The 16503-nt window shown below is 65.9% G+C and overlaps 1 protein-coding gene across 5 annotated transcripts; it reads left to right on the plus strand.

The window, feature by feature from the left end:
• Positions 1-247: 247 nt before the first annotated feature.
• TMEM250 (transmembrane protein 250) lies at positions 248-4948 on the plus strand. Of its 5 annotated transcripts, none has more exons than XM_059142483.1 (2): positions 248-699; positions 2634-4948. In XM_059142483.1, exon 2 carries the CDS (start codon positions 2684-2686, stop codon positions 3170-3172), a length of 489 nt encoding a protein of 162 aa, XP_058998466.1. In that variant the 5' UTR covers positions 248-699; positions 2634-2683; the 3' UTR covers positions 3173-4948. The 5 variants fall into 5 exon arrangements, with proteins under 5 accessions (XP_058998466.1, XP_058998465.1, XP_058998463.1 ...); XM_059142482.1 differs by lacking the exon at positions 248-699 and adding an exon at positions 1379-1478; XM_059142480.1 differs by lacking the exon at positions 248-699 and adding an exon at positions 1571-1846.
• Positions 4949-16503: the final 11555 nt, after the last annotated feature.

The raw sequence follows: 16503 nt of genomic DNA on the forward strand, positions 1-16503 counted from the left end.
GGTGTCCTCCCAGGAGCCCACTCCATTCTGCCACAGAAGCTCGAAAGCAGCCCCAGACGGCACAGGGGCGCCGGGCTGGGCGGGTCCAGGCAGCCGCTTTAAGGCCTGGAAGCCCCCGGTGGACCCAGCCTCGCTCCCACCCTTCCCTCCGCAGAGCCGGTCTGCAGCAACAGGACACCGGCCCGGCAGGTGGCGCCCGGCCACTGCCTGACGCCCAGCCCCGAGGGCAAGCCGGGGGACGGGGGTACTCAGGAGGGTGGAGAGCAGGATCAGGATCCCCACCGGGGCCCCAAATGATAGGGTCGGAGGCTTCCCCTGGCCCTGCCCCGAGGCAGCCCTGAGGACACAGCCTGTGCTCGCCGGCCAGGCTCCTTACCTGCGAGCCTGGGCAGCACCTGGGGACGGACCCGACTGTGGCTCAGAAGTGCTGTTTCGTGAGGCTTCGGGGGTTGTGTGAACTCGGTCCGTGTGTACCCGGCCACCCAGCAGAAGCACGTCTCACCGTGGCCGGGCGAGAAAACTGGGCTGATGGGGGCGTGGGTCTGTCCACGAGATGTCTGCCGCTCTGGGCATGGAAGACCGCGCAGAGCAAGCAGCAGCCCCGCGCACACCCGGGGCGGGCATGGGTGCCCGGGAAGGGACGCCGCGCGGGCGGAGGCAGCTTTCCAGAGGAGGGGGCACTGGACTGGGGTCTCGCAGGTGAGTAGGAGCTCGGCAGGCGGCTGGGGAGGAACAGAACCGGCGAGAAGGGACAGGCCATGCAGCGAGCAATGGGACCTCCGCACAGACCTGGAGGGGCCTGATGGGGTGCCCCGGGGGACCGGGCTGGACCGGGCGGGAGGGAGCCCGAGCGCGGAGCAGGCGCTTCCTGCAGACACCCAGCCAGCAGAGCGCTGCGTGTTAGGGAGCCTCCTTTCCTGCCGGGCGCTGCCCCTTCACAGGCTCCGGGCACCTTTCAAAAGCGCTCCCGCTCCTTCCGCCGACCCCGCCGGCCTCCTCCCCGAGGGCCAGGAGCGCAAAGGCCAGGACGCAGGAGCCCGCAGCAGGGACCGGGTGCGGGGTGCGGGGTGCGGGCCGGAGGCGAGGGCCACGGGGCTTCGGGCCCCGGAGGCGGCGGCCACCCCGGAGGGCTGCAGCGGCCCGGCGGCGGGCCCCCATTCTCGGGGACGCGCAGCCGCATCTACGAGAGAGACCGGAACTCGGCAGGCCTGAAACCCTTCACGAATCCGCGCGCGACCCTCTGGGTCCGGCTGGGGCACCGCCGGGCGCGCCGGCGGGAGGGGGCCGGTCCCCAGCCCCGCCGCCGCTCCGCGGGCCGCGGACACGTGAGGACGGCGCGCGCGTGCGCGGAGGGGCTGCCCACGGTCCGCACGCGCAGGCCCGCCATCTGCGCCTGCGCAGGACAGACCGAGCAGCCGGCGGCGTACGCGGGACGAGGCGTCGGGCGGCAGAGCTAAGGCCGGCGCGCACGCAGGCACGTAAGCACGCACGCCCTGGGGAAGTGTCGAGTTCCGGCTGCTCAGAGTCTCTCCGAGCCGGGGAGAAGGGAGGCGCTCTCGGTGTCGGCTCGGGCGGAGGGGTGGGAGGGAAGTGCTACGGTGGCCGCAGAGGGACGGCGCTACGGCTCCCGCGCTGGGCCAAACGCCGCCGGCCGCCGGGCGCGCAAGCCCCGGGCCCTTCGGGGCGGCCTCGGGCAGGGACGCGTGAGCGGCTGGGCCCCGCAGCCGCCGCGCCGTGGGCACCATGCGGCCGCCCTGCTCCTGGAGCCCCGTGGGCCGGGGGGTGCCGCAGGCCCTGCCGCCCGCACCGCCGGCCTTCCCTGGCGCCGGCGCGGAGAGGGCACCTGGTGAGCGGCGGACGGGCCTGCCCCGGGGTGGCTCGCGGGTCCGCGCCGGTGCCCGCCGCCTGCCTGCCCCGGGAGCCCGCGGCGCGGACGCTGGGCGGGGGGGGGGGGGCGTGCGTGGCGGCGGCGGGCCCGGGGCGGGAGGGAGGCGGGCAGGGAGCCTCGCGGGGTCCAGCGGACGAGGCCCGCAGGTGCAGGTGCGGGCCGGACCGGGGCAAGCGCGCGGAGCCGCCCGGGGCTCAGACCAGGCTCTGGCGGAGCCTGCGGGGAGCCCTGGACCCGCCCGGCCTCCGCCCCCGCGCACGCCCCTGGCCGGCCCGTGGGACGTGTCTCCCGAGCCCGTAGCCCCCGGCTGCCCCGCTGTTCTCACGTCCGCACGTGCAGCTTTCCCTCCACGAGTGATTTAGGCGGTCACCAGAGACCACTCGGCGTTTGTCCTTTCTTGGTCCCCGGTCCGTAGGCCTGTGGTGTCCTCTGCCTGCCAGGCGTGGTCCCCAGCGTCCCCCGCCCCCACGGGAGCCCAGCGCCCCGGCCGGCCAGCCGGGCAGGGAGGGGAGGGGGGCGGACCGGCTTCAGGTCATTCCTAGGGAGCCTCAGCGCCAGGGCTCCGGACCCCCTGTCCGGTCTCGCGCTTGGCTCCTCGGTCTGCGTCCGGTGCCTCTGAAGCGTCCTCGGTGCTTCCTGTGGCGAGAGCGGCCCCCGGGCACCTGAGCCGAGGGGGCAGGTTCCCCGTGGCCGGCTCCGGCGTCCCGGGGCTCACCCCGCTCCTGTCTCTGTGACTTCCCCGCAGGCCGCTGCACCCCCCCCGGGCTCAGCTGCCACGCGCGGGCCTAGGTGCCCATGACGCCTATGCCGACCGCTGCGCGGACACCAGTGCTGCCACCAGCTCGCCACAGCGCCCGGGCCCCGATGCCGGTCATGCCCATCCCGCGGCGGGTGCGCTCCTTCCACGGCCCGCACACCACCTGCCTGCACGCGGCCTGCGGGCCGGCGCGCACCTCCCGCCTGGCCCGCACCAAGTACAACAACTTCGACGTGTACGTGCGCGCGCGCTGGCTGTACGGCTTCATCCGCTTCCTGCTCTACTTCAGCTGCAGCCTGTTCACCGCGGCGCTCTGGGGCGCGCTGGCCGCGCTCTTCTGCCTGCAGTACCTGGGCGTGCGCGTCCTGCTGCGCTTCCAGCTCAAGCTGTCGGTGCTGCTGCTGCTGCTGGGCCGCCGGCGCGTGGACTTCCGCCTCCTCAACGAGCTGCTCATCTACGGCATCCGCGTGACCGTGCTGCTGGTCGGGGGCCTGGGCTGGTGCTTCATGGTCTTCGTGGACATGTGAGGGCCCGGCCCGGGCCACCGCCGCGGGCTGTCTTCCCCGCTTCTCCTGACCGGCTGGGTCCGGACTCCTCCCGCCTCGCGGGTCTGGGCGGCGGGGTGCTGAGACTGCTCCGGGAAGGGGACGCGGGCGCCCCTTCTGCTGCTCGTTTTCTGCACTGACCCTCCTTGTATGTCCCTGGGGGGGTCAGGCCTCCTGGCCGCCAGCCCACGCTTCCAGCCCTCGCCTTTCCCGGCTGTACCAGGATGAGGCCCGTTGGCCCAGCCTGCTCTTGGAGAGCCTCTGTGTCCCTGCTTCCTCTCTGGGACACGGGCATCACAGGCTGCCAGCGAGGGCCTCCTGGCCAGCTGCACGGTCCCTCCCCGTGAGCCCCCAGCCCCGGCCCCAGCCTTAGGGAAGTGTCAGGCTCAAGTGGCTGGCGTCCACACTGCCACAAAGCTGCTCGCTCTGCCCTGGGCCGCCCACGTCCCGGCACAGCTCTCAGGCCCTCCGTCTGTCCCCCTGAGTGGCGGTGGAGTCCTGAGTCCCAGGCCGGGCTTCTGGGCCACATTGGTTTGCTTAGACGTGGTTGAGTGGGAGTCACAGGTAGCCTTGGCCAATTCCCAGATCAGGGATCAGCCCTGGTCCTGGGCAATCTGCCTTCCTCTTGGGCAGGTTTGTTGAAAACGTCAGGCGGGATCCCATAGTCTCTCCGAGCGTAGAATGCTGGGGCGCCCCTGAACTCCTTCCGGCTGGGAGTGGGGACAGCAGCCGAGCTTTGCCCTCTCTCCTTTTGAGGGATGGCTGGCACTGAATCGTGCGTGCTGGGAGCTGACTTCAGAGGTCTGGAGAAGCACCACAGCCTCTGCGCGCCTGTCCCTGGGACATGAGCGGAGCTTCTGCTGGAAGAGCCCCTCTTGGGCGTGCGCGTGCAGGGGCTGGGCTGTCCCTGCGTTCTTGCCCTGTGTCAGAGCCGCTGCTGAGGGATAAGCAGAACTGAATGTGAGGCCGAAAGGAGCAAAGGGCCTGTTGGTCCATCCGGGGGCCCATGTCTTGTGCAGACCCCTCGCTTCTCTGTCAGAGGAGGAGAGGGTGGCCTGGTAGCCCCATAGTCACAGCAGGTGTCCTTGGCAGGTGAGAAACCGCTCGGAATAATGGTGCTGGGACAACAGGCAGAGACCAGGGACAGCAGACAGCCCCATCCTGGGGGTGACAAACCCCTCATCCCGAGTTGTGCCTCCCCACCCCCGAGCATGGGCAGTCGCCCCTTTGACCTTGTGTGCCCAGGAAGTCCAGAGGCCAGGGGAGCTGTCGGACAGTTGGGTGCCCCGGGAGGAAGACTCCAAATCAGGAAGAGAAGGTGAAGAAAGCTCGGCTGTAAACCACGCTCTTTGATTTGTAGCCGGCTTCTGTCCAGCAGTTGTCAACTCGGGAACGGTGGGAGGGCTCCCGGGACGAAGTCCTTCCTTGGGTGGAGTCTGCGGGCTCCCTGGATGCCCGGCGGGGAGCTGACCTGCGTGTACCCCACTTCTCAGCGCCGCAGAGAATCTTTTGCACTAAATCATGCTGTTTCCTAAAAGTTTTGTTCTGTGTTAACTCCGATCCTCCAGAGCTCCCGCCACAGAGGTGGACATGTGTCCGCACCATCAGGACAGCAGGAGGGGTGTGGCTGGGCTGCCTCGAATGTGGTTGCGGCCACATGAGGAGCTGGCACGGTGAACACAGAGGTGCTTGGTGACGCGAACGCCTGTTAAATTCTTTATGAGATGAGCCACCTGCATTAAACTTATTTTTTTAACACGTTGATGGAGTGATTGCTTAAAGCTCAAAATCTTTGTTCTTTCTGTAAGGGTCTGACTGACCAAAGATGCCACAGAAGGAGTCTGTCCCAGGCAAAATCGAGGACACTAAAGCAGGCGTCTGCGGCGCCAAGGCAGGGACGCCCGGGTGGGGCTTCAAGGGGCCCACCTTGACCTTGCGTCCGGGAGTCTGTCAGGACGGCAGGGACAATGTGGCCGCGCCGGCAGCGGGTCCCAGCAAGGTCCCCGGGGCCGACTTGTACCTGCCAACGGGGTGTAGGGTCTTCACAGGGCCCGGGAATAGGTCCCTGAACCGAGTGCACTGTGTGAGCTCCCTCCCGGGGAAGATCTGTGTTCAGGGAGGACGCTGGCTGGAAACCAAAGCGGCGGTTCTTGTTTAAGCAAAAGCCTTGGAAAAACGAGAGACACATGATTACTCAGTATCTTTATTTTGTAAACGTCTCGGAGCTTCTATGCAGGACGCCCCGTTCCTCGCCTACGGGACGCCCTGCCGTGCTGCTGCGCTCGCTGGCCGGGAAGCGCCATGGAAAGGCCGCCGGCCTGCTGCTTCCAGGATTTTGTAGACCTGGGTGTTTTCCCAGCAGAAAACAGTCCCAAGTTGTTTCGGGGTTTGGCTTGTGGTGGCAGAGCTGGTAAGTGGTTGCGGTGGCTGTGGACGCTGGGCGCTGGCAGCCGCCAGGGCAGCAGCCCCAGCAGGCCAACTTAGGATGGTGCTTGGTGAGTGCGAGGCCTCCTCCACCGGGTGGGCCTCCGGCCAACTCCCCATCCCATCTTCAAGGACAGCGTATGGAGCCATGGGCCAAGCAGTGGGAGAGCAGGGCTGGGGTCCGAGGCTGCAGTCAGGATGCTGGGCTGGGGTCCGAGGCTGCAGTCAGGATGCTGGGCTGGGATCCGAGGCTGCAGTCAGGATGCTGCCACCCAAAGAGGGGTCTCAGCCTCAGAGCATCATGGGGTAGGGTGGGGGGGGGGGTGACCTGTGAGGGCAGTGGCTTCCGGTCGGGTGCATTCTGCTGAGATGTCATTTAGGGCAGAGTGTGTGCTCATCATGAGCTCCCTGTCTTGGGAAAAAGGACTGACCCGCAGGCCTGAGCGCAGGTCCCAGGGCTGGGCTGGCTGATGCCGGGAGCTGGAGCGGGCTTAGGAACCAGGAGTCAACCTTACAGAACTGCCAGGCCTCCGTGGCTCCTGCCGCCTCCTCCCTCCCCGATGGCCCAGGCTGCCTTCAAGGTGGGTGGGGGAGGGAGTGACCCGGGATAGCCACTGTGTCAGACCGAGTGGGCAGGGAGGGCCCCTGCTGCTCATGCAGGACCCCCGGTGGGTGAAGATGGGCCCGAGGTGGGGCAGGAGGGAAGAGAAGAGGGAACCTGGAAGGTTCTGCAGGTGCCAGGCTGCCCCTGCTGACAGCACCTGCACGCAGGTGGTGGCAGGTTTGTCCTTGATTGGGGAGGTGGGGGTGAGGAGCCGGGGCTCCGCTAGAGCCTGCTTGGGGAGGGGGGTCTCTCAGCCTGGCAGGGGGATGTTCCAGTCAGGGTCAGGCTGGGTCTGGAGGTCAGGGTTAGGACAGAAGTGCGGGGGAGGGGCGGATAGTGGGAGAGGACGGAGGAGAGAAGCAGTTCTCTGAACAAAGAGGGGAGGCACCCGGTCCGGTCCCCGGAAAAGCCTCCGGGGCCCCGCCCTCGCACTCCCACGCCTCTGCTGAGGGCCTCCCAGGGCCTGAGTCCTCTGCCGCTAGGAGGAGGGTCCGAGGGGCTGTCAGGAGTGGGGAATCAGCCAGCAGAGGGGCAACGGCGAGGAAGGGTGGTGCTTTGGGAACTTCCAGAAACCAGAGACTTATGTGAGAAAGTCTGGGTGCCGTCCAGACCCAGGGCAGTACGGACATCTCAGGAGATGCTCTCTCTGGTCCTGCGGCCACTCCTGGCAGCCCCCAGGAGGTCGCACCTGGAGGGGCAGTCGGACCCCTGTGCCTGTCCCCGTCTCCCCTCCCCCCGCAGTATGGTGGGGGGCTGTGAGGGAGGGACACAGCCCCGCCCCGGGCGATGGCTGGGCAGGCGCCGCGGGCTCTGGACCAGAGTGTGAGCCCGGTACTGCTGCGGAGGACAGGGCGGTCGGCTGGGGCTGGCTGCACAGGCATCGATGGTCCCTGACCTTGAGAGGTCCCTGTCCCTGGCAGCCTGTGATTGGAGGAGGGAGCTGGCGGAGGGCAGGCGCTCCGTGCTGGTGCTGAATCAGCCCTTTCTGGGCCGGAGCGAGCTTCCTTCCCTCCGCCGAGCCCAGCGCTTCTCCTTCCCCCTCCCTGCTGCTCTGGGAAAGGGCCTCTCTGGGCCAGCCCCTCTAGGACAGCCAGCCGCCCCATCCCCTCGAGGCCCGCCTGCCGCTCTGCACCAGGCTGCACCCAGGACCCACTTTGCAGAAATCCCAGCAGTCTGGCGCGCCTCCCTGACAGCTCCCAGAAGAGGGAGCGCCCCGCCTCACCAGCATCCTTGCCCAGAGGGGACAGGGAGGACGGGAGGGAGCCGCTGATTCAGCGGCTCGTGGGCTGCGCCCCTCCCCCCGCCCCAGCGGGCAGCGTGCCCAGGCCTGCTGGCAGCTGTGTCACACGGGGCCTCTGGCAGAGTGTCTGTGGCTCTCACTGTGTGGCCGCCTCTGCGCCTGGTGCTGGGGGAGGGCCTGCAGGAGGGCGCATGGTGAGACGGCCGTCTCCGCTGGGCGTAACCGCGGCCTTATCCAAGAGAGGCCAGAACGCCACTCCTGGCCACCAGGCTTGGGAGCCCAGGTTGAGGCAGACCCCCTCCGCCTTTGGCCGGTTCAGCCATGTCCCCTGCCACCTTGACCTGGGGCTGGACGCTGACCCTGAGCCCTGGGCTGGGGATGGGCTGCACTGGTGGGAAGACGAAGAGGCTAGGTCGCTGGGTGGGGCCGGCGGTGTGGTTGAGCAGGGCAGGGCCTGGGGCCCCCCCGCCTGAAAGTGGGCATCCCTCTAGAGGGGACAGCCATGCCCCAGCCTCCGGAGTTGGTCAGTGGGAGAACGTCTCCAGAGGAGAGCCCTGCAGGCCTGTGCGAGGGGAGAAGCACGAGGCCATTCGTTCTGCGAGGAGGGGCCAGGGCTCCATTCTGCTTTCCGAGCACATTAGTGCCTCGTCCAGGCTGCGGCATGAATATTCATGCAGAAATCAGTCAGTCCAGGCTGAGGGCATTGCTGATGGCTGGGGAGAGCAGCTGGGGGTTGGGGGGAGTGGTCAGGTGGCCTCCCAGGAGGCATGTCCCCTGCCCCAGGGGTCGGCACCAGGTCCCCTGGAGCCCCGGGGGGCCCTTTCCTTCCAGGGGCACCCAGAAGAGGTTGTGCAGGTTTTGCCGCGGACGCCGCTTTCTCCGGTGGGCAGGGAGGGGTGCCCTTCCTGCCCTCGCTCGGGTCAGGAGACAGGGAGACGCAGCGCACATGCCCCCTGGGGCCTACCCTGACCCCCGTGCCCCACTGGTGGGGATGTTTCTGCCCACGCGCTGACCTAGGTGAGCAGAGACGGTGGGTGTCCAGGTCTTTGCAAGGGCCGAGCCACACCCCTGCTCCAGGGCCCCTCTGCCCTCTCTGCCCCCGCCCACCCCGGCCCCTAGGCTCTCCTCCTCCAGGACTGGAATGCTGCCCAGCGGCTGACCTGCCCTTCACCTGCAGGGCCGAGGGGGCCTCCACACGCTCCCTGCCAGCCCGCAGCAGGCAGGGGCAGCCCTCGGACAATACAATTCTGAGTTTCAACTGTGAACTCGTTATTTACAACAACATCCTGACACAACGTCCCGGAAATTATCTGTGTTTTTCCAACTGTGCTTCCATCTCCCGGTCCCTGGGTTCCTGGCTCCCAGGGGCGGCGCGAGGTCCCCCCTGACGGCGCCGCCTGCAGCTGAGTCAGCCGAGCTCGGCACCACCTGCGTGGGGAGCTGTGCTCCTCTGAGCAGCTGCAGCCCCTCGACCCGCCGAGCCACGGGGGTGTGTGCGCCTGCGTGTGCGTTCACATGTGTGCATGATGCATGCGTGTTTGCCACAGCCCGAAGTTCCGAGTCTGTCCCTGTGCACCCCGAGAGCGGGCAGGGCAGGGTGGGCCGGAGCTGGGCCTGCCTCCCTGCCCCCGCGGGTCCCTCCAGGCCTCTCAGAGAGGAGAGGGAGGCCCCCAGTGGCTTGCTCCGTCTGCCTTTCCCACGTTTGGCTCCGCCGGCCACGGAGCCGACCGCATGGAGGGCATTGTGTCCTCGCCACTGCCCCGTGCGGGTCTTTGCACCCCTCCAGGACCAGCTTTTCTGCGACATATGGGAGTGGAAAACAAGAGCAACTAGACAAAGTCCAGAAAGGACAGAGCTGCTGGGCACACCTCCTCCTGGAAGGAGGCCGGGGTTTCCTCCCTGGAGAACTGCGGATGCGGGTGGGGGACTCCTGAGGAGCCCAGACTGCCGCAGGGGGCCAGAGCTCCGCGCGGCCCTCTCCAGGGGCAGGTGCTGGAAGCCAGGGGCTGAGGCTGCAGCCCTGACCAGGGGCGGGGAGATGCCTTTCTGCCCTTTGCGGCCTGGGCCTGTTCCTGGTCTTGACCTCAGGGGCAGGCTGGCAGACGGTCTCCGGGGGCGCAGCGCGTTCACACAGTTGTGGAATGAGCAAAGGGCCGAGGGGGCTGTGCTGTCTCAGTCCACCCCTGGCGGCTGGGACGGAGCGCTGCAGCCGGGCCCACCACCACAGCTCCGGGGCTGCTAGTCCAGGACCCCGGCGCCCGCACAGTCCGCGTCCGGGGGAGCTGCTCCCCGGCTCACAGACGCGACGTCTCGCTGTGTCCTCTCGCGGCCGGAGGGCCGCAGGGGTCTCGGGGGTGGCTCGGCTGGTGACCTCCTCCCCTCTCAAGGCCGTCCTGACACCTTCACCTGGGGCGGGGTTGGGCTTCAACACAGAACTTTGGGGAGAAATAAATCTTTTTTTTTTTAAGATTTATTTATTATTTGAGAGAGAGAGAGAGAGAGAGAGACAGCACGTGTGCAGGGTAAAGGGGCAGAGGGAGAGGGAGAGAGAACCGTAAGCACACCACACTGAGCAGGGAGCCCGATGCAGGATTCGATCCCAGGACCCTGAGGTCACCCCTCCGGGACCAGCTTTTTTGGCCCTGAGCCAAAGCCAGACACATAACAAAATGAGCCCCTCAGGCGCCCCAGGACACACATTCTGGTGATAGCACACGAGCCCCTAGGGCCTGACACTTTCTGAAAGACGGTGTCCAAGGTCACACAGTGCCCTGCAAGCTTGGCCTGGCCGGTGGGACGCCTCCCTCCAGAAGCGTCCGTGGGGACAGGTGCCTACAGTTGGCGGACTTCTCCGGGGAAGGTAGTGCCCTCTCCTCACCCTGGAACTGGCCCTGGAGTGCCTGCTCTTACCTCGGCAGGGGTCCCCCGCTCTCTGCCCCGGCTGTGTGGGTGCCCGGCTTACCTGGGGCTGCCCCCCAGCAGCTGTGCCCACCCTGGCGTGTCCGGCCAGGCTCTGCGATCCCTCCAGGGGGAAGGTGAGTCACCGCCGCCACCCATGCCTCCGCCTGCCCGGCAGCAGGAAGCAGCAGCTGCGTTACAGCTGCACAAAATGTTAGAGAGAAATTTAGGACAAAAGAAGAAGAAGATTGGAGCATCCAATTTAAGCCAGGGGGAGGCACACGGAAGCCGACGCGGTGCTGCCCTAATTCACTCGCACGGAGCGCCACGGGCTCCGCAGCCGCTGCCGCGAAACCAAAATATTCACCCAGTTTCCTTCTGCGGAAGGGACCCGAGCTGGCCTCCAAGGACTCACAGATGTTCCTGGGCCCCAGGGCGCGGCCTCAGATGGCCCCGGGCCCGGCAGAACCCCTGGGGCTGCGGGGTCCCAGGCAGCCCTGGCTACGACCTATGCGTCTGGCCCACAGGAGCTCATGGCACCCCAGCCCTGCACACTCCTCATCTGCCCATCACTGCCCTGCCCGAGCACGTGTGGGCCGGCCAGCTCTGCTGCCCTTCGGCTGGTGTTCCCAGCTGGAGGAGCTGGTCTAGTGCAAATAGGAGCTGCCCTCGGAGGAGGGCTTTTCAGGAGTCTGGGCGGGCAAGTCTTCATCTCCAGGGCAGCTGTCAGGCGTCTCCAGCCACGACAGGAGGACCCACCGTCGGTGCAACAGCGGGGCCAAAGGTTGGTCTGCAAGCCAGTGAGTGGGAGGCGGCGAGCCACAGACCCAGCGCTGGGCTCCTGGTGCCCCTTCCAGCCTGGAGCGGGCTCTGTGTGCTGATGCTGAGTGGGGAGACCATCCCTGCCCGAGGGGGCACAGCTGCAGACGGACCCGGCTGCCGCCTAGCCCCCCACCTCTCGGGGAAGTTTAGGGACCTCTGGCCTGCACTGCCCACATGTTCCAATTATGAGAATTAACCTCCTAACAATGTGCCGGCCCGGCCTGGGGTTTTAAGGAGAGGCGTATGACACGAGGAACTGTCTTAAACCCCGGGGTCTGTTCAGTCCTTCAGCAAAATGCCCTGGGCAGATCGTCCCCTGGGCAGCTTTGTAGGGGGTCAAGGAGAGGCGTCCGTACCTGCTCACACACCCACCTGGGCCCGGGTGCGCTCCCCGCCCAGAAGCCCTGGCTGTGGTGGGGCAGACTCTGCACCCTCACGCACCTTCCCCCTTGCTGGGGGTCTGGCAGGGGCTCTCGCCGACCTCCCCTGGTGCGTCGTTCCAACACAGGGCAGGCACGGCCTTGTCGGCTGGGCTCCCTGAGATGTATTCCTGGGCTCCTGGCAGGCGAGGTCAGGGATGGGCAGGGATGCGGTGCTGGGCGGCGCTGCCTTCTGGACCCTGCCCTGCGGTCCGTGGGATTGAAGCCAGTGTCCCTGCTGATGCCCCCCACATTGCACAGAGGTACTAGCGCCTTCCCAAAGTGCTCTGGAATGTTCCAGGACACATTCCTGGAAGCCTGGTTTCCCAGTGGTGTCGTAAGTGCCTTGAAGGTCTCAGGACCCGCAGACACAGGGCTGTGGAGACTGGGGAGTTTGCTGGTGGGGCTGGGGCTCCAGCTGCCACGGGGACTTATCCGTTAGCACAAAGCTCAGGCTTGAGTTAAGGCCACACCTGGTGACCAAAAGGCCAGCTCTGGCCCATTCCCCAGACTGACCGCCTCATTTGGTTGGCCAGAATCGGAGCCACCAGGTCCTTACCCAGAACTTTCCAGGACAAGGGAGGATGAAAAGGACCATGGCCGTGGCCAGCAGGGACTGGGGCTGTCGTCACACCTGCAGCCCCAAACACCACCCAGAGCAAACAGTTGAGTCCTCGAGGCGCCGGGGCTGCCTGTCCGTCCCTTACTCTTGGCTCCTTTCCCTGGGGGACCCCGTGGGCCACATGACCCACCCAGGCCATTGAAGGGGGACAGTGCACAGCCCTTTGGACTCCTCCTCGGAGGGGAGGTTGTAAGCAGGCGGCCCCTCCCCTGGGCGGCCACATGGAGTGACTTCAGGAACGTGCTCAGGTAGCCCTCCTGCCAGCTCTGGGCCACCCTTCTCGATGACTAGCTGCAGGCCATGGCTCCCGCTCCTGCCCACCTGAGCCCTGGAGTCTCACTTGGGTCGGGGTGGAGAATAGAGCCCTGCCCCCTAGGCTGCTCCTCTGAGCAAGACCTTTGGCCAGACTGGGGACATGGAGCAGAGGACTCAGTTCTCCCGCAAGCCAGAATGGGGGGGAGGGGAAGAAGGAGTGGGAGTCACACCTGGGGTGTCCCAGACCCCATGTCATCTCCAGAGGCCCCTGTCTCAGGGTCAGGCCATGGTTATGGTGGGCCCAGGAGCAGGGATACGGCTGGAGGGGCTACGCCCAGCACTGTGCCCGGCTCCTCTGAAGGGAGGTGCCCACTGAGGGGCATAGCCCCTGAGCATGAGCTCCCAGGGTGGGAGGTCTGAGTGGGGAGCCTGTGCTGAGGGCACCGCTACCCCCTCAGGAGGTCCTGGTTCATGGTAGCGTTCACCCCGAGGGTTCCATCTGGGTATTGTTCCACCTGCGGGCACCCAGACCTCCCCCGAGGTCTGGGGGGGTGCCCAGCTCATTTCAGAGGGTTCTCCTGGTGGGCACACCTCGGATCCCAGTGCAGACCCCACCACCCCTGGCTGGCCCTTGAGAATGAAGTTTAGTCTTCCTGTGCTTCCAGACCCCCAAGCACCCGGTCTTCCTGGCAAGACCAGACCCAGGTTGGAATCTGCAGGGCCCAGCTGCCCACGGGCTGCCTGGAGGCAGGAGGGAGCTCCTGGCGAATGCACCGTAGCGTGTACGTGCGACCCCAGACCCAGTGTTCCTGCCCTGCCGTGCTCCATCATGTCCAGCCCGCCCCCCGTCATCCCCGAGGGCGCTGGGTCCACGGCTGGCTGCCAGCCCTGCTCCTGCAGTGCGGAGAGCAGGCCGGGCCAGGCCCCATGGCACTCCGCGTGGATCCCAGCAAGGACAGGCACACTCAGACCCTAATGCGCACCCTGTCCACCTGGAGGGTCCCCTCAGCAGGACAAGGGCCTAGGGGTGGGCAAAGGAGGAGCGGGAGGCGGGGGACCACGCGACACAGCAGCGTGGTCCAGAAGCCACTAAGTGCTTGTGGAGGTGGGCGGTCCGACCCTGTGGCCAGATGCTGAAACGTCAAGGGAAGATCGGGGCGCACTACTGGACTTGGGGCAGTGATGACCCCCAGTGACAGGACTGAGCCCTGGCCGCATCTGGCCTGATGCCTGGGATCATGTGACCCAAGCAGGAACCACCCAGGGAGTCCTGCAGCCACAGAGGAGGCTTGATTCCCCCAAAATGTCCTTCCGTCTTCCCATCGGGGGGAATGGGTATCACAGGCCTCCCACCTGGGTCCTTCTGGCTCCCCCTCCTGGGGTCCTGGGAGGATCCCCAGAGGGTCTCCTGGAACCCAGCAACCAGGAGACCTCTTCCCCACATGCACGGGGAGGCTTGCTTGGTGTGGAAGGAGAGGAATCCTGGCTCCGCTGACCAGGTGGTCCCTTCCCCCCCCACCCCCCACCTTCCCCGACGCCACTGGGAGCCTGTCCCCCTGCACGGACACTCAGCCAACGCCTGGCAGGCTGCTTCCTCCTCTCATGTCCATGCATAGCATTTGGTGTTTTCTCTAGGAAAACAGGTATCAGATTCATGTCTTCCTTGCTTTTAAGCACAGAGCTCTGGGGCAGCCCATGTGCTGGGCAGCCGTCCCCAGACCGCGTGCATCTTCCCGCAGTGAACAGTTGCCATTGAACGTGGACCCCCTGCACCCCCTGCCCACCTCCAGTGGGCGACCCCTTAGGTATTTCAGTACATGGGATCTGGACATGGCTCCGCTCCACGGGGAGACCACGTGCGGATGTTCCGTCGAAGGACACCGGGTTGTGTTCACACCTTGGCCGTTGTGAACGGGGCCATGAACACGGGGGCACAAAGAAGACTTTGAGACCCTGCTCCAGATTTTCACTCACATCAGAAGCGGAACTGCTGGGTCGCATGTAATTCTCTTCAGTTTGTGAAGAACTGTACGCCTTTCCCCACGGCGGTCTCTGGCCAGTTCCCGGTTCCAACTCCGCGATGGTCTCTCACCGTGTGCACATGGCTTTCTGGGCCGTGGCATTCTGGGGGGTTCTGGGGGTTCTGACTGTGCCCCTGTCTCAGACAGAAGGCCCTGGAAAGCTGCCCCGGCCCACCCTGCTCTCCCCCCGCCGTGTCCCAGGACCAAGTCCCGGGCCTGGCACACAGCCCTGCTCACGGACGACCTGGCCTCCTGCTCTCTGGGGGCAGGTGTGCAGCCTGTCTACCCCGCACCATGCGACGGGCCCTGCCTGCTACCCTCCTGGGCTGCCTGTGCTCTGACTGGGCCTGTCTCAGCAACTATGTCTCCTCACCTAGGGGCCAGATTAAACCAGCTGCTGGTGTGTAGAACTGCACCCCAGAAGGGAACCCAATGCTGTGAGAGCCAGCTTGGGGGTCTAAACAGCTTCCCTGAAGACCTGAATAGGATGGAACCTAAAGTAGGACCTAAAGTATAAACCAATCAGAGTTCACGTGCCAACACAGGGAGAGGAGGGATCCCAGGCAGGGGGACTGCAGGTGCAAAGGCCCTGTGGTCATGGGCACAGACTGGCGGGCCGTGTGCTACAAGGACAGGGTGGGTGGGTGGAGGACAGAAGCTGGGCAGCGGGCAGAGGCCGGCTCCTCAGGCCTAGAGGGAATTCACTGAGCACAGGGTGAGGCCCCGTCAGGTCAGCCCTTCTCTCCACTCTGGCTGCTCCTTCCCCCTTCCCCCTTTGCCCCTGCTTCTCATCCTTGGACACCTCCCTAGTCTCCAGCTCCTGTGTCTGCAGGTCAAGCAGACTCTCCATCAGAAACACAGAAGTTTGAAATCCCCCTCGTCCAGGGTCTTCATCATCTGCAGGGGTGCATGGACTGGCACGGGTGGGGGACCACGGCCTGAACCCCAGGAGTCTGTTGCCAGTTTCAGTACAGAACGCGCTTGGTCCCCCTTCCGGTTTGGGCTGATGCCTCCTAATGTGGACGCCGCACAGACAGTGTGCAGGGCCTGCAAGCAGGGCCCGGAGCCGCCAGAGCTTGCACGCCGCCCTGGGGCTTCTGAGAGCACTGTGACAACGCCCAAAAAGGGCCACCGGAGACCTCCCGTGCCCCTGTGCCTCAGGCCCCGCAGGAGTACTCGCAGCCCCGCGTGTCCCCAGAGGGGAGAGGGGGACTCCCAGGGGTGGAGGGGCTGCCGATTCTCCAGAGCCATGGTAAGAGGAGGAATGACAGAGGGACCCAGGAGCCTGGCTCTGGGGCAGCTAAGCTGCTGGCCCCTTTGCCGGAGGGGCCTGGAGACTCCCGACCTGTTAGCACCTCCCATTGTTCTTCCCCTCCTGCAAGAATGCTCACAGTGCTGCCCTGCACGTAGGCCCCCCAGCGCCCAGGAGCAGGAGCGGGGCCAGGAACAAAGTGAGGTAGTTTCCTGGGGAGGGGTGTGGGCTGTGTTCAAGGTTGCCCCCTGACAGGAGCCAGGGCCTGATGTCTGGAGCTGGGCAGTGGCTGGACGGTGGCCCGGGGCCTGGGGCAGATGGCGCCTGGGCGTCCCGGCCCGGTGTCCTGTGCCTTGTTGAGTCAGGGGCACGCAGGGCTGGGTAGGGCGGGAGGAGCAGGGAGCTAGTGAGCAGGCTCACAGAAACCGGATGTGGAGACGGGTTACAGGTGAGACAGTAAGAAGGTTGGGCAGGAATGCCTTGTTTGTGCTCCTGATGCTGGAACAGGCGTCCCCTGTGTGATATAGACAAGATATTGACCGAGTTCTCTGGTCAATGTTCTAAAAAAAGGGCCGACCCTGGAGGCCCTGCAGGCAAGCCATGGTGGATGGTCCCTCCAGAGAGAGCCCCCTTCCTTTCCTTCCTGTTCTCACCTTCACTTAATACACTTTCGCTTCACCTCACCCTTTGGTGGCCCCAAGATCTGTTCTTCGACTCCACGAGACCAGAATCCTGCAACACTGGGGCCCAGGGCGG

The sequence above is a fragment of the Mustela lutreola genome, chromosome 12, assembly GCF_030435805.1.
Source record: "Mustela lutreola isolate mMusLut2 chromosome 12, mMusLut2.pri, whole genome shotgun sequence".
Taxonomy (NCBI): domain Eukaryota; kingdom Metazoa; phylum Chordata; class Mammalia; order Carnivora; family Mustelidae; genus Mustela; species Mustela lutreola.